Source organism: Gopherus flavomarginatus, chromosome 1 (assembly GCF_025201925.1).
Source record: "Gopherus flavomarginatus isolate rGopFla2 chromosome 1, rGopFla2.mat.asm, whole genome shotgun sequence".
In the NCBI taxonomy this organism is placed as follows: Eukaryota; Metazoa; Chordata; order Testudines; family Testudinidae; genus Gopherus; species Gopherus flavomarginatus.
The window spans coordinates 108,544,976-108,571,386 of NC_066617.1; the positions used below are offsets into that span (position 1 = coordinate 108,544,976).

General features: G+C 46.5%; 1 protein-coding gene across 3 annotated transcripts in view; it reads left to right on the plus strand.

The window, feature by feature from the left end:
- HIPK2 (homeodomain interacting protein kinase 2) overlaps nucleotides 1-26,411 on the plus strand; it is a 201,774-nt gene that overhangs the window by 162,844 nt on the left and 12,519 nt on the right. For all 3 annotated transcript variants that reach the window (XM_050945478.1, XM_050945489.1, XM_050945484.1), the window contains exons 11-14: nucleotides 2,004-2,183; nucleotides 9,079-9,360; nucleotides 23,205-23,452; nucleotides 24,474-24,634. In XM_050945478.1, the coding sequence (XP_050801435.1) occupies nucleotides 2,004-2,183; nucleotides 9,079-9,360; nucleotides 23,205-23,452; nucleotides 24,474-24,634 (871 nt within the window). The remainder of the gene's footprint in view (nucleotides 1-2,003; nucleotides 2,184-9,078; nucleotides 9,361-23,204; nucleotides 23,453-24,473; nucleotides 24,635-26,411) is intronic.

Below are 26,411 nucleotides of genomic sequence, written 5' to 3' on the forward strand. Positions count from 1 at the left end.
CTTGGCTTGTTTAAAAAGCTGAATAGCCCTATTGTTTTGTTCCGTGTTGTATCCCAGATTTGGTTTGCAGCACTTTTTGCGCTGGTGAAAACTTCCTGAGAGACGGGATAATTCTGTGAGGGGGCGACATCTGTGAAGAGTTATGCAGGAGAGCTTTGGCCCTTTGCAGTCTCGGTGTGGGCATGGATAGTGGGTCTTTGGCGTTTTCAGGCAGAGTGGGAATGGCATACTGGCAGGTTCCTGTCTGCGCTGCAGCTGTTTGTGAAATCCTGACCCTTGTCAAAGGATTAGGGATGGGGAGGCACTTCTGAGGCCAATTACTTTGAACCCTTTTATCACAGTAGACCCTTCCCGAAATCATTCCATTAGTGGTTTATTTCATCTCTCCTGGAACAAGGGATGTAAAAGGTTAACTGGTAAGCATTAGGTTTACCCTTAACCGTTAACCCTGTACCAGTCGGAGGGACACCAGCCCAGGCAGCCACGCCTGCTGGGGAAGGGGCTCTGGCTGGGCACAGCCGGGCCTGTGGGACTTTAACCGATATTTACATCCCTACCTGGCACGTCTCCAATGATGCTGTCTTGACTGTCTGCCTTTGATAGTCTTTCCACTATCAAGTTGCTCTTACTTCTTCAAAGGGTCAGTGCGAGTAGGCACTGAAAGGAGGCAGTAGTGAGGATGGGAGCAGAAATGCAAGGCCTTGAAAGTAAGAGGATTAAAGTGGCGGGTAAATGGGGAGTCCCTCGAGGCTCTTGTAAGGCCAAATCCTTTACCCCTGAAGCAAATGCATATGAGATGTCAGATTGGCAAGTCCCCGTGTCATTTTCACCCTTTGTACTCTATAAAAACAGGCACCAAAGAGATGGTAACTCTGCTATTGTAGTCTCCAAGACAGTCAGTCACAAGCACAGCATAGTTAAGGAGTTTGAAATCTGTGCGTCATTGTCCATCCCCAAAGGAACCTGGTCAGATTGTCACTTGCTCCATTGCTGTGGTTTATTCCAGAAAATAAAGACATTACTACTGCGTGAAAACATCAGTTTCTTTCCCGGAGGGTTTCTCGGTGAACAGTTGGTGGGTGGAAGATTTTGTTTCAGCAGGCTGTCTCCGCTCCTTTTGCCTGGGGGCTGTGCATATCGTCTCTACTTTGAAACTTAGTTGGAAGAGTGGGCCTGATGATCTAGGTTATATGCCATACCCAGGTGGTCCACAGAACAGCACTGGTGGGAGATTGATACTCCACTGTGAGTTGGCACCTCACTCCAAAGTCCTTGTTCTACTGGGACCTTAGGGAGTGTCGGTTATCGTTGGGACTCAGAAACTTCTTCTGGCTTCCCTGATAGCCTGATGTGACATCTGAGTTGTGGGGAATTGCTTTTGTTAGTCACACCTGAAGGAGCTGGAGGAGGTCTTCCTGAAGGACAGAGGGGGGGTTGGAGCGTGAAGGTGGATACTGTGGGCAGAACAACAAGCGATATAGAAAAAGATACCCAAGTGGTCAAAGTAGGAATATGTTTGTTTGTGTGTTGTTTTTAAGCCTTATCCACAAGCATACTGTTATAGTCTGATGACAGGGCTTATACTGCCACATAGATGGTTTGGTTTGATACTGAGCTGAGTCCTTTGTTCCTCAGGCAGAGGGGAGATAGGAGAACTGCAGAGGCAGTGAGTTCAGCACTAGCGGAAAGGGCAATATGCATCACTCTCAACTGCCCTCTTCTGCCAGCTCAGCCAATGGCCCTGAGTGGCTCCAGTGGGATATGTGTCCTGAATATAAACCTAGGGCATGCTTCCCCCACCCCTGCGAGAGAATGAAGCAAAGGCCTCTGAAAAACAAAGGGAAGCAGCCCTTCATGAGAAAAACACCAACCCAAGCTTGATGCCAGGACTGGCATGCCCAAGGTCACCTTTAACTGGGGGCATTTCTGAGGCTAATGGAAGCCTTTTGAAGAACTGATACACATTTAAAATGCATTTATCTCCAATTTCTCTCCTCTTGCAGAAACACACATGCACACGGCAGCCATTATAATCCCATCATGCAACAGCCTGCGCTTTTAGCTAGTCACGTGACTCTTCCCGCAGCTCAGCCCTTGAATGTGGGTGTGGCTCATGTCATGAGGCAACAGCCAACCAGCACCACTTCCTCCAGGAAGAACAAGCAGCACCAGTCATCTACGAGGTAAGTGGCAAGGAGCATAATGGCAGCCTAAGGACTCCGAGGGCCAAATTCACTGCTGAAGTTGACGGAGCTGCATGCACTTAGGCTAATGGCAATTTTGGTGGAAACTGTATAAAGAGAGGGGAGGAAATCCTTTTTTCCCAACATATGGCCTGATTCTTCTTTCATGTGTACCATGTGTAAATCAGGAGGAACTAGGTGGACTTGAACTAGTTGTAAGTGAGAGGAGGATCAGGCCCATAGTATTCTGATTCTGTGTGTGTGTGTGTGTGTGTGTGTGTGTACACACATATATCCTGTAGTAGGGTTCTGCTCAGCTTTCCATGAGAGAGGCGAAGTCACTCAAACAGAAGGCCATGCAATCGTGCCTGTTTAAATCCATTAAATTGATGTCTTGGCAGAATTAGTGGATATTGAACCACTTAAAAGCCCCGTTGCTTCAACTTCAGTGAATATATATAGAACAGAGTAGGTATAAATATAGACTGTATGATGAAGTGAGGTGGCATACAATTTTAATGCCCTGTGTTTGGGATGACCACCACACTGTGAGTGGGAGAGCCACAAGTCAGTTGTACAGGTCTCCACAAATTAACGCCAATCAAAATTCTTATTACCTCCCTCCCTCCCCCCACAAAAAACTATCTGTGTTCTGTTTATGCAATTCAAATGTACTGATTCAGTGTGCCCCAATCCCAACATATCCACAGACAAAAAGTGTGACTATCTCCCTCTATCTGATCTCAATGACACTCCTAAAAATGGCCACATTTCCTCAACATTGTCATCCCCCCAGAAGGCCAGGGCCGCTGGGGGAGGGAGCGGTGAGCAAGTGGGGCAATTTGCCCTGGGCCCCGCAGGGGACCCGCGAGCCCTGGCCCGGCAGTGGTCTGGGCCTTTGATGGCATTTCGGTGGCAGGGAGCCCTTCAGTGCTGCCAAAGACGTGGAGCGACTGAAGGGCCCCCCGTCACCGCAATGCCACCAAAGACCCAGACCGCCACCAGGTGAGTACAAGTGCCGCAGCTCCCCTGCTTTGCCCCAGGGCCCCTGAATCCTCTGGGCAGCCCTGCAAAGGGCCACATTTTCAGAAACAATGGATGTTAGGTGTGCACCTAGAATATATCCATTCAAGAGCAAATGGGTGATTGCATATATGCAGGGATAGATCCACTGGTCCAACTGTGATGCACTCAACACAAAGTGAAGGGCAAAGATATCCCTAAGCTACCTGTACTCTTCCCTCATTCTAGATGTGTCCCTGGCATACATTAGAGCAATCTTCTGGCTGCCCTAGCTTATGCTCATCTACAGTAGTCCCAGGGGAATCATAGGGGCATAAGGACATCTCCTGTGCCAAGGTCTGGGAGGGGAAGTGGCATAGAGGACACTATGAGAGTTTTGTGCCACCCAAGGATTCTCCTACACGGGAATTTTTGGGGGCTGGATCCATCAGTTTTATGATTGTTTTGTCCTCAGGAGTGGGGCCAGGTTCTGGCCCATAGTATGCAGTTGCATGAACAAAATGCAGGAATGCATGTGCAATAACCCTCCTCACTCCTGTGGTAATCCCTGTGGGTGGGGCACACTGGCAGGGTGGGTATGTAAGTATACTTAGCTGTTGCTTGTGCTGTACCTGGGCTGTGGACAGAGAGCTGAGGTCTTTAGGGCTGTTAAACCAGCACCTTTAGTGAGCACTGAATTTTCCTAAGAAAAGGAAGAGCAAGAGAGAGAGAGATTCAGAAATGGGCCACTCTTACAGAGTAAGTCTACACAGCAAAAAAACACCCGCGACAGCCAGTTTCAGTGCCCGCGTCAACTGACTCAGACTCATGCTACTTGGCTAAAAATAGCAGTGTAAAACGTTCGAGCTCAGGCAGGACCCTGGGCTCTGAAACCCTGGGATGGGGGAGGGTCTCAGATCCCAGGCTCTAGTCCGATCAGGAACATCTAAACTGCTATTTTTAGCCCCATAGCACAAGCCTTGTGAAACCAAGTTAGTTGATCTGGGCTCTGAGACTTGCTGCTGCAGGGTAGCTGGACCTACGGAAGGGGAAAAACAGAGGAGCTCACAGCTCTTAGGTGACCAGATTGGGGCCAAAGAAACTGTACTGAATTCACAACCAGTTCCACTGTATTTAAGATGCCAGTGTTGAAATCCTTCCCGTTTGTCTGCTCTCTAATGTGTAATGTTTCATTTACTTTGGGAGGATTCCAGCCGTCTTACCTCATTTGTAATATAGAACAGAGCCAGTTAAGACCCAACAAGCCAGTAAAACAGGGAATAAATCACAATACATCTGGACATACAAAGTGTCTCCCCCGCCCCCAGTAATCTGCCACCGGGGCACAAGGGCGTCTGCATCAGGAAGGAGTCCGACACTTTCAGAGCAGCTGCTTTCCACAGTCCTCTATTTTACGTTATTTGTGATGCTTTTGTATCCAAATGAGGGATATGCTCCTTTTGAGTAGAGGATATTCCATGTTTCTCTTTGGTATTCAAAAGGCACTGCAAATGCTACTGTGCAGTCATTTGTTATGCAGAGGACCCTGTGTAAGTCAGTGCAGTGTGATATGTCCATAATTTCTTCCCTTTGATACATGCCACCTGTTCCTTTTGTTAGCTTTCGGGCCAAACCAAAAACAGTTAAAACCTGCCTGTAAAATGGAACCAGAACCAGAACTTTGCTGCTTCTTCGAGTGCTTGCTCATGTCCGTGCCGTATTAGCTGTGTGTGCTTGCCACATGCACCGATGCAGGAAGTTTTTCCCTCAGCAGTGTCCGTAGGGGACCAGCTCTGGCGCCCTCTGGAATGGTGCCGCATGGCGTGGTTTTAGGGGCGCTGCCGGCTCCCCACTCCCTCAGTTCCTTGTTGCTGCCAGTGATGGTGCTGGAACGTCTGCTGCTTTGACTAGCATTGATTCCCTCTCTGTTCTTGCAAACTTTGAAATCCTATAAAATGGGTTCCCTGGCTTCTATCATCCCCTCTCTGGATCTGGGAGATTAGTATGCCGCCCTCAACTTGAAGGACGCATACTTCCACATAGCGCCTTTTCAAGGGCACAAACACTTCCTCTAGTTTACAGTGAGACCCCACCGCTACCAGTTTGCGGTTCTCTCATTTGGCCTGGCGACAGCACCGTGATTGTTTAACAAGTGCATGTCAGTGGTAGCGGCTTACCTCAGGCACCAGGGTATTCAGATGTATCCATACCTAGACAACTGGCTCGTCAAGGACAGCTCCAGCTCTCAAGTCCAACGGGATGTTGTGGTGCTTCAGGCCATTTGCCGCTCTCTGAGCCTGCTGGTAAATGACAAAATCTCGACATTAGTGCTAGTGCAGAGGAAGAGTTCATCTGAGCGGTCCTCGACTCGACCTACGCCAGAGTGTTCCTGCTGCTGGAAAGATTCCACACGTTGATGAACCTCATTGCAGAAGTCTCCACATTCCTTCTGACTACAGCCAGGGTCTGTCTGCACCTCCTGGGTCACATGGCAGCATTCACCTACGTGGTCCGCCATACCAGGCATCGGAAGGGGCCCCTGCAACAATGTCTGGGGGTGGTCTATTCCCAGGCCAGAGGGAAAGATCATTACCATTCCCCAGGCGATACTTACCTTGCTGCAATGGTGGACCTACCGCAGAACAGTCCTGGAAGGGGTTCCGTTTGACAACCCCCGTCACTCCATTGAGTTGGTGTCAGATGCCTCAGACCTTGGCTGGGATGTGCATCTTGACAACCTCCAGACACAGTGGATGTGGTCTCCAGAGGAGGCGCAGTTGCACATAACGTCAAAGAGCTCCAAGCAGTCAAACTGGCATGCGGAGTCTTCCTGCCCCAGCTGTCGGGCAAGGTGGTATGAGTCCTGATGGACAACACAGCCTCGATGTTCTACATCAACAGGCAAAGGAGAGCATGCTCATCAGCTCTCTGTCAAGAGGCACTCCGTGTATGGGCCTTCTGCATCAGCCACAAAATCCACCTGGAAGCTTGTCACCTTCCTGGCGTCAAGAATACACTGGCAGATCAGCTTAGCAGGGACTTCTTCTCTCACCGCAAGTGGTTGCTCCATTCAGAGGTAGCCTGCATGATCTTCCAAAGGTGGGGAACTCCCCAAGTGGACCTGTTCGCCACCAGACAGAACAGGAAATGCCACCGATTTTGCTCTCAGCAAGGTCTGAGCAAAGGTTCCCTCTCCGATGCCTTCCTCCTGTCATGGTCAGGGGGCCTGATGTACACGTTCCCTCCAATTCCACTCATCAGCAGGATCCTGGCAAAGATCAAGAGAGACAAAACACAGCTTGTCGTGGTTGCCCTGGCGTGGCCTCACCAACATTGGTTTGGCATGCTCATGAGCTTGTCAGCGGCCCCTCCCTGGCCCCTGTTCAACTGTCCGGACCTGCTGTCACAGGATCACAGCCGGCTCTTACACCCCAACTTCATGTCCCTCCACCTCTCGGTGTGGATACTGCGTGCCTGAACCTGGAGGAGTGGACCTGTTCAAAAGAAGTCCAACAGGTCCTCCTGAGGAGTAGGAAGCCTTCAACTAGACTGACTTATCTGGCCAAGTGGACAAGGTTTTCCCACTAGGCGTCTTGAGCATGGCATCTTTCCCTTGCGTGCTTCCATACAGGCTGTCCTGGACTACCTGCTCCATTTGAGGAGCCGAAGTATGGCACACTCTTCCATTAGAATGCATCTAGCAGCCATCTCTGCTTTTCATCCACCGATCCAAAGACAGGTGGTGTTTTCCCATGACATGATGGTCAGATTGTTGAGAGCGCTCGAGAGACTCTTCCTGCAGGTACAGACTCCTGTCCTGCAGTGGCATTTTAACTTGGTCCTCTCTAGGCTCACCGGCCTACCCTTTGAGCTGCTGGGTTCCTGCTCCCTTTCCCACCTGTCATGGAAGGTCACGTTCCTGGTTGCGGTGACATTGGCAAGTCGGGTCTCTGAAATTAAAGCCATGACCTCAGAACCTCCATACACGGACTTCTACAAAGATAAGATTCAGTTGTGGCCCCACCCGGCCTTCCTGCCAAAGGTGGTCTCCACCTTATGAACCAAGACATCTTCCTCCCAGTGTTCTGTCCCAAACCACACAAGACCAGTGAGGAGAGGTATCTTCGCGCCCTAGACATCCAGAGGGCCTTGGCTTTCTACTTAGAACATACCAAGCCTTTCCGAAAATCGACTCAACTCTTCATCGCTACAGTGGATAGGATGAAGGGTCACCCGGTATCCTCGCAGAGGATTTCCAGTTGGATAACCTCATGCATAAGGACCTGTTACAACCTGGTGGGGGTTCCGCTGCTGCTGATTGTCAGAGCCCACTCAACGAGAGTGCAGGCGTCTTCGGCGGCTTTCCTGGTGCACATCCCTATCCAGGACATCTGTAGAACCGCAATGTGGGCCTTTGTTCATATGTTTACTGCTCATTATGCCATCACTCAGCAGGCCAGGGACGACATTGGGTTTGGCAGAGCTGGGTTCCAATAGACACGTCCATTAACTCCTACCCACCTCCAGGGTTACTGCTTTAGAGTCACCTAATACAGAGTGGACATGAGCAGGCACTCGAAGAAGAAAAGACAGTTACCTTTTCCATATCTGGTGTTCTTCGAGATGTGTTGCTCATGTCCATTTCATGACCCGCCTTCCTTCCTCACTGTCAGAGTTTCCGGCAAGAAGGAACTGAAGTGGGGGGAACTGGTAGCGCCCCTTATACCGCGCCATGCAGATGTCATTACAGAGGGTGCCAAAGCCGGTCCCCTAAGGATACGGCTAATGGAAAAACTTCTGGCACCAGTGCATGTGGCAATCACACACACCTAACATGGAATGGACATGAACAACACATCTCGAAGAACACCTGTTATAGAAAAGGTAACTGTCTTTTTTCCTTTGACTCTGAAAATGTTCTGCTAGGGGGGAGGGAAAAAAGGCTTTTTAGAGAATAATCATGTGAATACTAGAGAATCCTTCTTCAGTCAGGGCTTTTTGTTGCCTCTACCCTCTGATGGGCAGGCACTGTGTTTAGGGTCCTGATGCAAATAAACCCTCATTTTCCTTATTTACTTTTAGTGCCGGGGATTGAACTAGGAAGATAGAAAGGAGGGAGTCGAGAATATTTCTCCTCTAGTGAAGAAAAACCTCTTTACTTCTTCTACCCTGCATCCATTGCCTTTGCCACCTCACATCAGAGCTAAATGAAACTGAGTCTCTCCCCCTCTGGAACATCTCAGTGTTGCTCCGCAATGCTGTTGAGATAAGGAAGGCTGGGCAAAATTTTTCTGTCAAAACTTTTTTGCGTGTGTGTGGTGGGGGAGTGACAGGAAATTGGATTTTTGACTAAACAGGTTTTTTTTTGTTTTTTTTTTTAATGAAAAATGTCTGCTTTCCATGGAAAACTTCAATTGGGGTGGGGGGTAGTGTTAAAAAACTGAAATATTTTGGGTGAAAAACCAAATATTTTGATTTGGAAATGCAGCAGTCGTGCCTCATGGGAGTTGCGGTGCTTCATGCTCCCATTCTCTTCAATATGGTGAGCTGCTTGGCTGGACTACATCTTCCAGAATGCACCATGGCCAGGCATTCCCATGAGGCAGCATTTCCAAATTGAACTATTTTGGTTTTCAGACCGATTTTTATTTTTTGCCAAAAAAATCTAAATTTTCCACAGGAAAGAAACCCAAACGTTTTTCAGCCAGCTCTAGTGATGAGTGATGTGAGGCACTCCCTTCCTCCCTCCCTTGAAGAAGCAAATACACCAGTTTTGTAGTGTGCCCAGCCCTCACCAACAAAGAATGCGAGAGAGGTTGATGCCAGGACTCAAAAGCCAGTAATATCTGAGCAATCCGAGTTTTAACCAACTGATTGTTTTTGTCATTTTCAGAAACGTGTCTACATATGAGGTTTCATCCTCTCAGGCCATCAGCTCCCCTCAGCGATCGAAACGCGTGAAGGAGAATACCCCCCCTCGCTGTGCCATGGTGCACAACAGCCCTGCCTGCAGCACTTCTGTCACATGTGGGTGGGGAGACATGGCTTCCAGCACCACGCGGGAGCGGCAGCGGCAGACGATAATCATTCCCGACACACCCAGCCCTGCAGTCAGTGTCATAACTATCAGCAGTGACACAGATGAAGAAGAAGAACAGAAACATGCACCCACCAGGTGAGCAGTGATTCTGTACTCGGTTGGGGTGCGGGAAACTCCATAGAGTCTTAGGAAATAGGTTGGAACTCAAAGACCACCTAGACAATCTAGTCCATTGGTACATAATCTATGCTGTATGGGCCAACAGTGGCATGGAAAACAATTCCTGCGGTTGCCCTAAAGAAAGTTGGCATGGTTCAGTGATGAGAGTGCTAACCTGGGGCTCAGGAGAGCTGGATTCAGTTCCCTGCTCTACCACAGACTTCCTGTGTGACCATGGGCAATTTACTTGATCTCTTTGTGCCTCAGTTACTCCATCTATAAAATGGACATAATATTTCCTCACCTCACAGGGATGTTGTGAGAAGAAATATATTAAAGATTGTGAGGTGCTCAGATATTAAGGTAATAGGGGCTATATAAATGCCTAAGATAGCTACACAGAACAAAGCAGTGAGGAATTGGGGTTGGGAGAGCAGATAGTTCAGGATCAGATCTCTCTTTCTAGGTGATCCATAGAATGAAAAGGTTGGAGAATATCTTATCTAGTCCAATCCTCAGCCTCTGTGAAGAAGGCTACCACACTATTATGTCCATATACAGTGCTTCTCCTAACTTATTCTTGAAAAACTCTAATGATTGTGTGTCATGAATACCTCATTAGGTGAAATAAATTGTGAGGAGTATCTGTCCAGTTCTCATTGGTGGTCATATCACAAAAAATATCACTACTTTTGGAACTAATTGGCACCCCATTGGTTGCCTCAGCAGGGAGGCAAAAAACAAGTGGACCATGAAGACTGAACATCCCTCTTCTCATAGAATTGATCCACCCAGTCACAGTAGATACAGTGGTACAGGGAAGCTGCCTTTGCTGTTCTTGGTCCATGAATAAAGCGAGGACTTCTTATTCCAAAGCTCTCATTTCAGCACCTTTCCTCACATGCGCACAGTCAAAGCCTGAGTACTCCAGGTTTCCCCATCCTACACCAGTCACAAAATGTCAGTCTGTTTTAGGAGTTGCAGAGAAGCAGCCTTACAAATAGCTGAAGAATTACAGAATCTTTGCGCTACTAACTCAGCTGGGTATTTTCTAACCCTGTCCCTTCGATAATAAAAGATAAAATTAAAGCATCTTTATTTAGAACCTGTTCCACAGCAGATTGGCCTTCAATCATCTGAGATATCTATATCTCTGAATCTCAGTGCTGTGATGATTATTAGTGATGCACCAAAAATGTGTACAGAACAGACGAGATGGTGCCTGCCTCAGTGATCTTACAACCTTGTAGAGAGAAACTAGGAACCACAGGGCTTTATTTTCAGAGGTGCTGAGCACTCCTATGATTTCAGTTGGATTGGTAGAAGCTCAGCGCCTCTCAAAATCAGGCCTGTCATGTACCAGAGGACCGGAAAGATGGAGAGATCAAAGCAGCGCAGGATATTTTACACTTTTTTTGTTGTAAATAATTATTATAACACTTCTTTGGTCGCTTGGTTTCACAGACAAAGTGTATTTCAAGAAAGGATTTGGAAGAGAGGGTGGAAGCCAGGTGCAGTAAGAGAAAGGTATTCTAACTATTGGTGATATCATGGGAGAAGGTATAAAGATGAGGATGGCAGAGGGATACAAAGGGAAGCTGAGAGGCCTGGCTGGGGAAAGAGAGGAAATCAGAGAGGTAAAGAGGTGTGGATTTCTGCAGGGCCTAGAAGTTTAGAACAAAAAGCCCGTGAAAGGATGGTTAAGAGGACAACGATCCACAAAATGAAAAATCTGAGAGAACCCCTCACTTAGTCCAGTCCACAGCATCTATCTAGAAGAATGCTACGGTCTTCCAGGATTATTAGAATGGCAGAGCAGAAAGATTATCTGGATTGGAAGGGAACAAGTTGGAAGCTGGAGGATGAGGGGGAGAGGTGGTTGCAATAGTCAAGGTGAGAGATGACCAAGGCGTGGACAAGGAGTGGAAAGGAAAGGATGGATTTTAGAGATAGTGCTAGGTTTTTTTTGTTTTGTTTTGTTTTGTTTTTTTGGAGGGGGGGTGTTTGCAACAGCTAGTATTGGGAGGACAAGGAAAGAGAAAAGTTGAAAACTAACATTGTGAGGCTTGGTGAACGGGAGGATGGTGGGATCGTCAAGGATGGAAAATGGGGAGCTCAGGAGAAAAAACAGGGATTGAGTTTTCATCATGTTACATTTTGAACTGGAAGCACAGTATCCATTCTAACGTGTGAGGGAGACAGAGGAGAGGCTGGATGAAGAAATCAGAGGTCAGAGGAGGAGAGGTAGTGTTAGAATATGTCAGCATGGAAGAGTGTAGGAAGTTTCCAAGGGATAACTTGTAAAATGAAGATAGGAGTGGGCTGAGGACAGAAGCCTGAAGGGCATTGGCCAGAGAACAGGTAGAGGAGAAGCTCCAAACTAGGGCTAGTTGAATCATCAATTTTTCTGTTTGGCCATTGGAACCCCCACCCCCACCCCCAAAAGTTTTGGATTGGACTGCAACATTTTTTGTTTTTCTCTATTAAAATGAAAAATTGGAAAAAGAACATTTCAGATCAAACTAAACATTTTGTTCAACCCCAAGTTTATTTTTGTTTCATTTTGGTTTTAGAGTTTTAAATTTTTTTTTAATCTTTTTTAATTAAATTAAGGAAAATTCTGAAACAAAATGTCTTTCTCAAATGAAAAATCAAAACATTTTATTTTGGAAATGCTGAAACAAAATATATGGATGCTTCTGATTCAGCCTGAATCTGCATTTTTTGTTGAAAAAACTATTCACGTAAAAAAATTCACCAGCTTTGCTCGGAGCAGAATGACTGGAGAAGCAGAGAAGGGCCAGAGTCTCAGAAGCAGAGGGAGAAGAGAGTACAGGATGAGGGAGTTATCTTTGGTGAAAGCATCAGAGAAATTGAAGTCAGGTTGCTTGGGACCCTTGACATGGCCAAATCGAGGATCTAATCTGTAGTGTCCTATCTGAAGTTTGCTACCTTTAGCTAAGTTTCTCCTCATCATCCTTCTTGTGCCTCTCAAAGAAAGATGGGAATTCAGATTAAGGATATGTGTTTGATGGGAGAGAATGGCCAACTATACAGGACTGTACAACAGGGGCTGCAAATGAGCCTAAAATAAAATTAACAGACGTTTTGGAGCATAAGCTTTCGTGGGTGAATACCCACTTCGTCGGATGCATGAAGTGGAAATTTCCAGAGGCAGGTATAAATATGCAGGCAAGAATCAGTCTAGAGGTAACTAGTTAGTTCAATCAGAGAGGATGAGGCCCTCGTTTAGCAGTTGAGATGTGAACACCAAGGGAGGAGAAACTGCTTTTGTAGTTGGCCACAGGTGATGGTGTCAAATTTGACACCATCAGCCCAGGATTAAACAAAGACTGTGAATGGCTAGCCAACTACAAAAGCAGTTTCTCCTCCCTTGGTGTTCACACCTCAACTGCTAGAAGAGGGCCTCATCCTCCCTGATTGAACTAAGTTCATTTTCTCTAGACTGATTCTTGCCTGCATATTTATACCTGCCTCTGGAAATTTCCACTACATGCCTCCGACGAAGTGCGTATTAACCCACGAAAGTTTATGCTCCAATACGTCTGTTAGTCCATAAGGTACCACAGGACTCTTTGTCGCTTTTTACAGATTCAGACTAACTCAGCTAGCCCTCTGATACTTAAAATAAAATTGTAACATTTGGAAATCATGCAAAGGCTTTACTGGACTCATACGTATTTGTGGAAATTTTAGCCTGTTCAGCAACGATGAGTGCTGGTAGCGTGAAAACCATGGGGGTAACTTGGCACATATTATTTATCAATGTCCTAATATTAGACACTTTTGATCAAATGTTACAGAATTAGTATGGAATTGTAATTTGCTGAGTCAGAACTAACAGTCTGTCCCAAAGCTCACTGATGTCAGTGGAGTCTTTCCACTGTCTTCCCTGATTTTGGATTAAGCCCTAAATTTATTACATGATTTTCCTTGAGTCCCTGGGACTAGAAAGTCGTCTTCCCCCAAATAAATAAATAAAGTACATTTGCAGTTGGCCATGGTTATGCAGAGATTGATCCTTAGCAGATAAAAATATTCTTATGTCGCACTTCCAGTTTTAAAAGACCGGTAATATTGACATGGACAAAATTGTCCCACTTGCATATATTGGGCCTGATTCTCAGTTATGCTAAAGCCCCTTTACAGTGCTCTGGAAGAATAAGCCTTAAAGTGAGAGTTTACTCCTACATTAAGGCGCTTCTGCAATGCCAGGGCAGTACAAAGTGGCTTTCTAATAAAGGAGGGTCAGACCCTTTATCTGTAAGAATAAGGAGAATTCCACATGCTATGGGAAGAATTTCTTTCCTATCTAATGGAAAATACAGGTGTGCACGTGAAAGTTTTGAGAAGTTGCCAAGGTGGTGTAACAGGCAGTCCAGGACTTTGTTTAATTCTTCTGTGTATTTTACATTGTTGATATGTATAGCTTCCTATAACTATTTTAAAATCAACAGATATTTTTAAAAATTGCGAGTCCCCCGTTCTCAGAAGCAGCAGGAAGCTATAAAGTTTCCATGGGAAGTCCTATGGGTCTTTGGAAGCATGTAGTTTCCAATGTAGTATTACAAAAGAGTGCCACCTACTGGAGACTGGTATTATCGTCCTTGCCATAGATTGCAAAGGGGAGAAGAGTAAGGCTTGTACGATGACTTTACCACCAAGAGATCTTTAGACGGCATTCTCAGTTCACTGTCTTTTCCAAAGAAACTCCCCTGAGCTCAGCATCCTTCGGTCAAAAAAAGATGGTTTCTGCTATGCTGAAGAACAACAGTTCTGTGAGTTATTTCTCTGGGGAGAGAAGTTTAGGTCCCACTGGTTTCCCTGGAGGCGTGAGGAAATTCAAAACAAAATTTAGATTTTACAGATTTCTTATAAATTGAGAGACTTGGCATTTTTGTAAGTTTCTGTACTAAAGTCCTCCAATACTATGGCAATGGGAGCCAGCCAGCCAGACTGATTGCTAGCATTCTTCACTCATAGTCGCCTGAGCTATGTAGCCCTTCCATAACTTTTCATTTTGTAGGTTCTTTTTTTAGGTGTACATACTCAGCTGATTAAATACTTCTGAAGTTAACAGGAGAAAAATAAAACAGCTTAAATATAGAACAGAAGCACAAGTGCATCTTGGGATGAATAAATTATGGATATAAGCGAGTGAGAGAATGCGTATGCTGCTCATGAATGAATGACATACAGGACTAGGCTAGTGGTAATAGCAGCAGGAGATATAATTTCACATGCCGCTAACTCTAGCATAGCAGAGCATGGCAGGAAGCAGTGATTGAAAGGAGGGCAGTGAGGAGGTGCCCTTCGTGACTTTATAACAATAAAAACAACAACCCCCACAACAATTTTCTAAAAAGAAAACACTGATGATTCCTTGGCTTAGGAGGAGACTTTTAAAAGAGAAAAGAAGCAGCGGTTGTACCCACAAGGAAGCATGAGATCTTTCACCTCCCAGTTATCATCTATAGCCATGTTGGTGCCCTAAAGCAGTGTGTCCCAAGGTGGGTTTTAACCCACCAGTGGGTTGTGAGAAGGTTGTAGTTGGGTTGTGGGCCCAGTGTGGAGGGGAGGTGGGTTGGAGAGTGAGCCCACCCCAAAATAGTGGCTTCTGTCCTGTGGGGCTCTGCCTGGCTTCCTGTTCCAGGTGATGTGACCTGGTGCACAGAATTGCAGAGCCACTCAGGTTTGACCCAGCTGCCCCTCCATGGCCAAACAATTCTATGCGCCAGGTCCCAACACCTGGAGCGGGGCCCAGACCCATGGGACAGGAGGGACCGTTGCAGAGTGAGGGGCAGGCTCACTCTCCAACCCCTCTTTCCCTGGGGCCTCTCCTTAAAAGTGGGTGGGATTAGGGTTGTGGTGCAAGGATGGAGGAGCTGCTGTGGGTGGTTGGTGCCCCCTCAGTGGGGTGAGGAGGAGGCAGAAGACAAGGAGAAGACACTGGGCTGTGATTTTGGGCCCTCCCTCATGAATTTGGACTCTGAGAGGGTCCCAAAAAAGACAAAATGCAGCTGGTGGGTTGCCTTACTAAAAAGTTTGGACACCACTGCCTTAAGGATCACCCCTCTCCATTTCCTGTTTCTACCTCTCAGACTAAAGGCTCCATACAGGAGCCATTATCCTGCTAGGCGAGGCAGGCAGAGTGTAACCGTGCTCTATAGACCTGTCAGGCATTGGCACACTTCACTATCACAAAATTCACCTGTAGCTTAAAAAAGAACTATATGAGAGCTATCATTTATACAACTGATTATGAGGAGATTAATTTGTTATTCATACTTACTATATTACATGTGTTGGACCAGATTCTTGCTCCTCACACTGCAAAGGCAACGAGCATTTCCTTAGAAGGGCAGCTGGGTTTTCTTCTTACATGGGGGGGGAGTCCTTGGGTGGCATAAATTCAGTGTAACTGAGGATCTACAGCATGGTTTCTTTGTGTGTGTATATGTGTATGCTTGCAGTGCAGTAATGTTCAAAGAGCCCAGTCAGGATCAGGGCCCATTGTGTTGTTTACAAACACGCAGGAAGCATAGAGCATAGTGTATAAAGCAGGGATCGGCAACCTCTGGCACGCGGCCCATCAGGGAAATCCGCTGGCGGGCCAGGCTGGTTTGTTTACCTGCCATGTCCACAGGTTCACCGCTCCCAGCCAATGAGGGCTGTGGGAAGCGGCGCGGGCCAAGGGATGTTGCCGATCCTGGAATAAAGCAAAAAAAGTATTGTCTAATTTATATACACATAAGCACTTGGGATGAAATCATGTCCCCATTAAAGTCAAGGGCAAAACTCGTGTTGACTTTAATGGGGATATGATTTCACCCTTGGTATTTAATATATAATGGCATTATTATTAATGTTCTACATAGCCATCACATTGACTAATCACAGTCATCAGAGAACAAAGTTAGAATTCCTATCCTTTCTCTAAAACAAGTAAACAAATAAACTACCCCAGGCAGCTAGTGCTTGGAATAACAGACAGCAGAAGCTCTCCCACCAGGCCTGCAGTAGCAGAACCGTTAGAAACTGCTAAATGCTTTAGCATGTCTGACTCCCTCCAGTAGAGGACAGTGATGAACACTCATACAGCTCATTCTGTATCAAGTTCAAGTTCCGGGCTGGGTCTCAGACAAGTGAAAACAGATCCAGTGGGCTCAATATAGTTTCTAATGAATATTTCTCATTTTCACAAGCACTGACTGTACAGTTCTGTGTGATGCACAAAGAGAGGTGAAATGAGAATAGTAGGACATGTCAGAGGTCAGGTGAGGAGGTGGAATGGCAAAGATACGTAAGGTCCCAGTACTGAAATAAGTGGCAAGTCATGTTTCAGTGTTAGGGGATTTCAGCCTTCACATGGGATTTCCTTAGTTTTTATGGGTTTATGTGAGTAAACTTTCTTTGCATAGAGTTTATTGTGGTTCATTCTGAAGTGGCAACAATTCAAAAAGCTGCAAGTTATTGGGCCTTGAAAGCCATAGAAGAGAGTGTTATAGGGTTAACCCTGTTCTGTGCTTTGGGCCATGTCAGAATGCACTATGATGTGGTTTCTAGAGAGGTGGTATGGTGTAAATGCCTGTGAACCAAAAGGTCTGTTTGTGAAATGGCTGCCATTTTTGTCAGCCCTGGGACCTGAACCAGGGAGCCTCCGCAGCTGGAAGCATGAGTCGCCACAGTTTGAGCTAAGCAGGCAGACTCTCAAGCTGAGAGCTGTAACAGGCCCTGACACATACTGACCAGTGTGTTACCTTCGCATCTTCTAGGACTTGATATTTTCAGTTAGGAAAAGAAGATCCTGGTCATGAAAAACTGTCAGTCCTAAAAGACTTAGGGCCCAATCAGTGGTGAGCTGGAGCCGGTTCGCGCAAACCGGTTGTTAAATTTTGAAGCAGTTTTAGAACCGCTTATTAACCCGCTTCCCTGCGAGAAGGGGGCACTGCAGCTTTGATGGGCTCTGGCCAGGAAGTGTGTAATTCCTCCTCCGGCCGCTGGGGGCGCTGCACTGCAGGAGCCATGTGGGCTGCTGCCTGGCCCTGGGGCTCCCACTGCTGCCTGGTGGGTCCCCGGCTGCTCTGCTGGGCTTGGGCTGCGTGCTGCTGCTCGGGCTGCTCCGATAAGCTCTCCCCGTGAGTACCCAGCACTTTCTGCCCGCAGCCAGCCCCTCCCGCACCCCATTCCCTGCCTGCAGCCAGCCCCTTCCGTACTCCCTGCCTTGCCCACAGCCAGCCCCTGCTACAGCCCCTGCCTTGCCCACAGCCAGCCCCTGCTACACCCCCTGCCCTGTCCGCAGCCAGCCCCACACCCCCTGCCCTGCCCGCACCAGCCCCGCACCCCCTGCCCTGCCCGCACCAGCCTCACACCTCCTGCCCTGCCCACAGCCAGCCCCTGCCGCACACCCTCCCCTGTCTCCAGCCAACCCCTGCCGCACCTTTCTGCCTAAGCCAGCCAGTCCCGCACTCCTCTGTCTCCAGCCCTGCCAACCCCTGCTGCACCGCCCTGTGGCTCTGCCCGAAGCCAGCCAACCCAACACCCTCTTGCCTCCAGTCAACCACGCACCCTCCTGTCTCCAGCCAGCCCCATGCCCCTGTCTGCAGCCAGCCCCACGTCCACTGGTGCCCTGCAGTTCCCACGGCAGTAACCCTGCCCACCTGCTTCAATGAGGGGGGCAGGGAGCAGCTGGGACCCACACATGTGCACATCCTCCAGGGAGTGGCGGGAACCCACACATGTGAAACAGAACTAATTTCTAATTCAGGCCACGCTTTTTAAAAAAGAACTTTAGAACTTTAAAAATTCCTCCCAGGAAAATACGGACGTGTGGTAACCCTATTGGTACAAAAAATACGTACTGAGGCACATCCCTTCAATCAGAACGTTTATAGGGAACCGGTTGTTAAGATTTTGGCAGCTCATCACAGGGCCCAATCGTCAGTGGGTAGAACTCCGCTTCTATAGAGCGATGTCGATTTACAAAGGCTGCAGTGCCAGACCTTAGTACAGTGTTCCCCAAACTGGGGGCACGCCCCCCTAGGGGGGAGTGGAGGAACATTCAGAGGGGTGCACAGCAGGGCCAGGGAGAGCCTCCATGGGGGATTGGGAGGGAGTGCCACACTTCCAGCCCCGCTCCACCCCCAGACCAGCTCCAACCCCGGCCTCACTCCTCCCCCAACCCCATTCAGTCCCCAGTCCTGCTCTGTTTCCAGTCCAGTGCCAGCCCCCATGGTGGGGCAGGTAGGGAGCACCATGCTTCCAGCCCTGTGCCCCTCTGCCTCAGATCAGCTCCACCCCCAAACCCATTCAGCCCGCAATCCTGCACTGCCTCCAAGCCTGCTCTGCTCCCCAACCCCGCTCTGCCACAACTCCACTCTGCCCCCTGCTCCACCTTCATTCCCTCTCCACCTCCAGCATATCCCAGCTTCACCTGTAGCCCCAGCTCCTTTCTCCTTCATCCCCAGTTCTGCCCCCAGCTCCACCTTCAGCCCAGGTTCCACTGTTGAAGAAGTCATGGCAGTGCAGTAATGGAGAGGGGGAGGTGCAGACAGATTCTGTTACTTGTAAGGGGGTGCACAATTGGAAAAGTTTGCACATCACTGCCCCAGGGCCAGATCACAACACCATTTGGACAGACCGCCCCTCCGTCTGCTTCATACCTTCTCCCATTGCACCAAGCGTCTTCCCTTTCCTCCTTCAAATCCCTTCTGAAACACCACGGGCCTTGCTATGCTGATCTCCTCTTGGAAAAGGGGCCCAGTTCTTTCTCTCAGCTGCACCTAGGCCATTTTGATGGAAATCACCGGAAGCGGTCTGTGCATGTTTGAGAGCACGGACATGCTCAGTGCCTCTATACCTCTTGGACGTGAACTGTTCTGTGGTCTGAGTTTGATCTCAAGCTCAGTAGGGCAGGGCACTTTTCTTTCTATGTACCTGGTAAAAACACTAGGCATACATATAGGGATTTATAATTAATAAAGAATAGTCATCTTAAAAGACATTTTTTGCTGATGCTACTTTAAGAGCAACATAACAGTGCATCTTGGAGTCCTGGCTGTAGAATGGATACTTTGTTATCTGTGAGTGTGGACTGCCTCCCCTCTCGAGACTGCTTGCATGGGCTACTATGACTGCAGCTGGGAGAGCTGCTGTCCAGGCAGCAGCTGTGAATATACGCAGGTGTAATAAGAAGGGTGCAGACCACATCAGTATTTTTAACTATGTGTCTGAATAACCTGAAACTTCCACAGAAAGCTATAGCTGTGCTATAGAAATACAGAAAGCCTGCATAGAAGGCTACCTTAGTGCCGTGTGACAGGATGCAGAGGACCTCTGATTTTCAGTGAGCCGGGAATTAACACCCCTCCCCAGATTCACATAGGTCTGCCAGGCCTAGTACTGTAACACAGCAGGCAATGGACTGAATGCCCATATCAGACTCTCATGGGAAATCAGAAGGGAGAATAACCATTTGCTACTTGGAAGGCTTTGAGAAGGGAAAGCTCCTGTATGGCTTGGTTTCAGGGTGGGATTTTCAAAAGGTCCGTTGAAGTAGATGCCTGACTTTAAGCCCAAGAATAGTCCCACTGAAATCAATTTATTTGCAGTGCAAGCTGAGCAACTAATTCACTTAGATGCTTTTGAAAATCCCATCCTGAATCTCTTTGGCCCCACTTCAGAAAGGTACTTAAGCAGGTACCTAGTTGTAAATATATGAGTTGTCCTATTTGGCTTCTCTGTTCTCTAGGGAGAGATATATGGGTTCCAAAAGTGATTATAGTTATTAACTTTTATAAAGAAAATCAACTTGGATTTTTGGTGGAACTACTCTTTTTCTTAAAGTTAGGCACCATGGTTAGGCCATGATCCTGCAAACGTTTACGTATGTGCTTAACATTACTACCTGGAGTTGGCCCATTAAATACATTGGCACTACTTGTAGTGGAAAAGTTAAGCAGATGCATAAGTGTTGGCAGGATTGGAGCTTTAGTCTCGCTCAGTTCCCCGTCTGTAAAATGAAGATCATAATACTCTTCCCTCTCTTTAGAGGGCTGGGGTTTTGTTCATTTTATATGTTTGATTTCTAGTGCTCTTGCTTTTCTTATTGTAACCAATGCACCTTGAGGAGGAAAACTTTGCTGATGGAAGCACAGTTCTTTCCTTGATGATGCCAGTTTACCTCCTGTAGCAAAAGAAAATAACTAAACATTGTCGTTGTTGTTATTTGTAATAGGAAAAGGCTGGTGGCTCCAGCCCTGTTCTACTAGGCAACGTCCAAACATCTAACAACAAGATGACCCTGCCTTCAAGATCTCTCAATCACAATGGCATAAAATATGAAAAGTCTAGAATAATAAAACACCCAGATTTCATGTCTAGGAAAAAGTGCTCTTCCACTCCCACAGCTGAGCCCTTTGCATACCAAGTATCAGCCAGGAACAAATGTTTACAGCTCAGCCTCTGAGCCCTGTATGTAAGGAAGGGGCTATAAAAGAAATGCAGTCAGATCCTTATCAGTTGTCAGAACACAGTTCAGTAACTTGATTTTTCTTTATTAAAGGTAATAACGCTCAGTGTTAGAGAACATACGTCTCTCCTTCTCAGGCAGCAGAGGGCAGTTGCAAAGGGCAAATATTACAGATACTCGTAAATGTGAAATTACGGCATTTCTATTAGACAAATGGAATATTGATAAGAGTCATTTTTATCAGCTTAACGTTCTTTCTTGCAGCACCATATCAAAACTGTTACATCTTCCTTTGAATAAGGCAGTTGTCATTCTAAGACATGCCATTATTCTCTCCATTTCAAACACAGCACCCTGTCCATCTCTTGATGGAGGAGGGGATTAAATTGAAGAATAGAACAGTCTGTTATTGCAACCCTTTTAAAAGAAGTCCTTTACTCATGGGAGGAGTGGATTCAATTCTGTGCTCTACTCCAGGCTTCCTCTGTGATCACTTAATCTCGCTGCTCCTCAGTTCCCCATCTGTACAATGGAGTCACCATTCCTCCCACCATTTATCTGGCTTGTCTATTTAAATTGTAAGTGCAGAACAGGGACTGTCACTATGTATTTTGTACAGTGCCTAGAACACTGAGGCTCTAATCTAGGTCTGGGCTTCCTATGTGCTCCTGTAATAATCATAAAGCCTTTGAAATCTGTGGAGCTCCTGGAGTAAGGATTACTCGCCTGAGAAAGCATTGCAGAATCAGGCACTGGAGAAGTTGGTTTTTAAAGCAGAACGTTAGTGGACGTTTCATGTGAAGGACAAAAAATTAAATAAAAGCTTTTCAAACCCCAGAAGCAAGGGGAAGCTGGACAGTTGCCACCAAGGAAGGCTGCTGGAAAGACTCTTTATCAGAGAAATGTGAAATCAATAATGCTGCTAAAGAGGTGTAGCTCACTTTTTCTTGCACTGTAAAAATAAATAAACAAATGCACAAATAAATAAAAATTGCTTGTAGTGCAAGCTGGTCTGGAGGTCTGCAACATTTGCCTACATTAACTTGGATAGTTAGTAATGCTGAGCCGAGGACAAAATGCCCACCAGTGGCTGAATCCAGAATAATCAGATCCTCTCTTGAGTTAACAACATGTCGGAGGGAAGGAATTGAACTGAGCCTCAATGGGGAAGGGAATAAAAGGGAAAAAAAAGAGTGGCACTCAAGAGGTTAAGAGATGTGCTGTTATTTCTATATGGTGTTTTTGTTCCTGTTGGGACTGTTTCCACTACTGAGTCTAATTACTTAGCTCTTTATGCGCTATCCATTTCTTTTCATCATTTTAAAAACTTCAGTTGCCATAACAACATAATGCAATCAGTGAAACATAGCAGCTATTTTCTGTAGTCAAGGTCTGCACGCTGTCAAGGATATGAGCCATTTAAGCAAATCTTCCCCCTGTCTCCCATCCCCCACCTCTCTCTCTTTTTTCTCTAAACAAGCTCATAATGGGAAGGATAAACCATCAGGAATAATTAGACACAGTAGTGGAGCGAATCCCAACAGCGCGGGTACAGTCTAGCCTAATGAACTTCTAGCAATAATCTGGAAATGTTGATGTTGATGTTCCTTTTTAATCACTTCTTTGATGCCATAGATAGATTAGGTGCAGCAAGACCTCAGTAATTCACATTAATGTCAGGAGACCTGTTGCGAATTACTGAATGTTGCAAATTAACAAGAGAATAAAACCCAAGGATTCGGCATAGCAAATATACATTGTTGATTTTCTTCAGCTGTCCTTTCATTTCAAGTATTTATGAATATATATGCTCTATAGTGCATTAGTAAATATATTTTGTAAAAATGGAATTTTAATCATATGAAACCTCACTGTAACATCTATTATTAAATCTTTGCTGGGCGAGGGGGGAGATGCTGCATTTTTGTGTGAGTGGTAAGAAATGCAACTTAGTGTAGTGTGCTCTGCTGAGCTTCTCCTGCCAAGAGATAGTAAATAGCTTGGAAATAAGTCTAGCAGTCAGTCTGAGCGCTATTCTAAGCTGTGCATGTAAGGTCAATTATAAGATCCCTGCTCGGGATTTTACTCAGTCCTTGCTCAGACAAAACTCACGTGACTTCAATGAGGGTTTGCCTGAATAGTAAGAAGTGAGTTTAGGAGCACAAAATTTGGCTTGGGTGGCCCTGATCTGGCAAAGCACTGAAGCACATGCTTAACTTTAATCCTGCGAGCACCCCCATTGTTAAGGAGTAGGCTGAGGATGGAATGGAATGTTGGTATTCAGACAGTTCTTGCCTATTCACTATCTTCCATGTTGTTTGATTTTCAGCACCCTGTCCAAGCAAAGAAAAAACGTCATCAGCTGTGTCACAGTGCACGATTCGCCCTACTCTGATTCCTCCAGCAACAACAGCCCCTATTCAGTGCAACACCGTGGGCCACACAATAATGGGAACACCTATGATACAAAAGGGGTACCAGAGACCCACTGCAGCGGGAACCCCCGAACTATAATCGTGCCACCACTGAAAACCCAAGCCAGTGAGGTGTTGGTAGAATGCGATAGCCTGGTACCAGGTAAATTGCACTTCTTCCCTCAAGAAAATAATCATAAGAAATAAACAGCAATCTTGGAAGAATCTCACTCTTCGGGTTCTCTAAAAAATAGATGGTGTGCACCTTCTCTCTCCCAGCACACTTTGCACAGCTGTTCTTGGGAGGCGTAGTGCATTATTAACATGTTGCACAGAGGCACTTCAGTGTAGCTGGGAGTCATAAGGGCTAAGTTTTTTCTCAGTTACATCAGTGATCACCCGAGAGCAGAATTTGGCCCCTACTGCAGACATTGATATCAGGGTCCTTACACCAGTTTGAGCTGCCGTGTAAGGTTATATATTTACTTTGAAATGGGCAAGAGTTACTTAGATTGAAAGCCCTGTTTTTAATCCAAACCTGCTAACGTTTCTAGGGAACAGGCTCCCCTGGACTGGGTGTGTCAGGTTTGCTCACCCACCTTCAGAGCCTCTGCTGTTCTGGAAAACACACCGGATCAAAAAGGGCCCTCTTCTGCAGTTCCCACCTGCAGCGCTGGGTTCTGAGCTGTGTGATTGTCCTTTTGGGTCATACATTGCAGTTGCGAGATTGTGCACCAAGGCTCAGAGCGTGGGCTCTCCCTTGTTCTCCCTCCCTATTCACAGTGAGGTTGGCCAAGCTAAGGGCTTTTCTTGCTCTGCATTCCAGGCCTCTATCTTTTCCTTTCTCTCCTTAGCATCTGCCCACTAGCTTCCTGCCGTTCCCCAAGCAGGACACTTTCTGGCACTTCTGAGGGTTCTGTAAACCAGCCTCCAGACCCAGTTAGCGATTCACATAGTGGAGTTTGTATTGTTGCCTTGGGGGCAACTGGCAGGTCCATATTTGTGAGCTCCCAGAGGTACTGTTAGGTAAGTACCTTCCTATAGCTAGGAGGAGCCATTTCCAATGCACCTTTTCTTATATATCTCCTTCCACAAGCCACCCAGAGGCAATTCAGTGAGGGAAGGGTTGTTTAGATGATGTAAGACATTATTTAAGAACACATGTGTTTTCTTTCCCGTCACAGTCACCACCAGTCATCACTCATCCTCCTACAAGTCCAAGTCCTCCAACATCGTGACCTCCACCAGTGGTCACTCTTCAGGGAGCTCGTCTGGAGCCATTGCCTATAGGCAGCAGCGGCCAGGACCACACTTCCAGCAGCAGCAGCCTCTTAATCTCAGCCAGGTAAGCAACCTGGGAAGGAGGCAGCAAGTAGGTCCCACAAAAATGTGTCATCTAAGGTGTATTTTGACATAGCATCTTCCTTATGTAACCCAAACCCACTCAATGTAGTACTCTCTTGCCCTCTAGTGGTGTGTGGGACAGTTGCAACTTTCAGCACAGAGAAGAGGGGCTCATGCTTTTAGAACTAGAAGTCCCCAGTTCAATTCCCATTGCTAACAAACCATGCAGGGTTGCACGTACATTGCATGTACAAAGTATCTGAATAGTTAAAATGTTTAACCTTGAGAGAAAAGAGAAGTAACTTAGACAGACAGGTCTGTGTGCTGATTATAGGGGAGAATGGAGGGGGAGGGTATAAGAGAGGGGTGGGGATTCATCTCAATGATAGTCAAATGTCAAGACAATGCCTTTCGAGTGAGGTTTGAAGGGAGGGTGTGGCTGGCTGTCGGGGTGGAAGACATTTCCAGTCAGAGGTGACAAGTGGAGTGGGCATACAAATTGTGCCCTGCCAGAGATGTAGTGTAGTCAGAAGTCCATTTCAAGATTGCTTAATCTGGGCCAAGACTTAGCAACCCCAGTTGGGTGACAGCAGGCTGCACCAGATGTGTTTCTGAGTCAGAGCCAGAGAAGCCCAGTTCTGCCCAACAGTTTCAATAAGAATATTCTTTGTGTTTATTTCATCTGAGACCCATCTCTTCTCTATTGTGAGTTAATGGCCTTCAGGAGGGGCCAGCAAAGATGCCAAGATTTCAGGAGTGGGAAGCTCTGAGAACTCAGAGGGCAGTGTTGACTTTGATACAGCTCTGAATAAAAGAGAAGCTGTTCAAAAACTAACAACATTTTCTGGCAAAACCCATGTTTCAAAATTTAACTGAAAATTTGAAAAAAAATTAACCATCTCTAAATTAAAAGTGAGGGAATAAAAGTGAGTGAAACTGGTGAAAGGTGGAGATGATGGGATCCTGCTTCCAAGAATGAGAGTGTAGCTGGTCTGCAACTTTCTGGACCTTAAAGATTACAGGGGGAGGATTTAGGAAAATGATAAAGGGGAGTTGGAAAATAGAAGTAAGAAAAATGGAGCAGTGTCATTCTTGTTTGGTAATTGTTTTCTAGCTCCTGTTTTCTTGGTTATTTAATACTTTGACTATCAGATTGCACAGTAGTCGTAACTGACTGAGGAAACACTTTGGCACCATCATGCAATGTAAGGAACCAGCTTAGAAAATCCCTAGTGTTTGGGAAGAACATATCTTCTCTCTTAAGGCAAGAACAGAAGTTACCTTTGTTCAAGAAGTTACAGCTCTTTACATGAGAGTTCTGAGAGAGGACAGTGTTCAGGATCTGTTGGGGCCTGGGGTTGCTGGGGGAGTATGTTAGGCTTCCAACCTAGGAAGTAAGAGCAGCAAAGACCACCATTATTAAATCAATACAACTGCCTCTGCCCATGTTGGACACCAGGGCTTTCAGTTCAGCAGTTTTCATCAGTGTTAAATTCACTGTCAAATTTTAAAAAGGCTTGTCTGAAACTAGCTGTGGATCTCACAGCAGAAACTCTTACTGCATCACTGCGATGCAAGGTAGTGAGAGTCCTCATGTTAGCTGCCCTTCCAGGCAATGAGTGTAATCTTGTAATGTTCTCTAGAGAGCTGCTGTGGTGGACCCATGGAACATAGGTTTTTGAGGGACCCTGTGCAGCCCCGCTGCTTCCAAGAGACGTTTACTGTGACATTGAGGATTTGAGGAGGAGGGGAAAAACACATGGGAAATTGTGACCCCA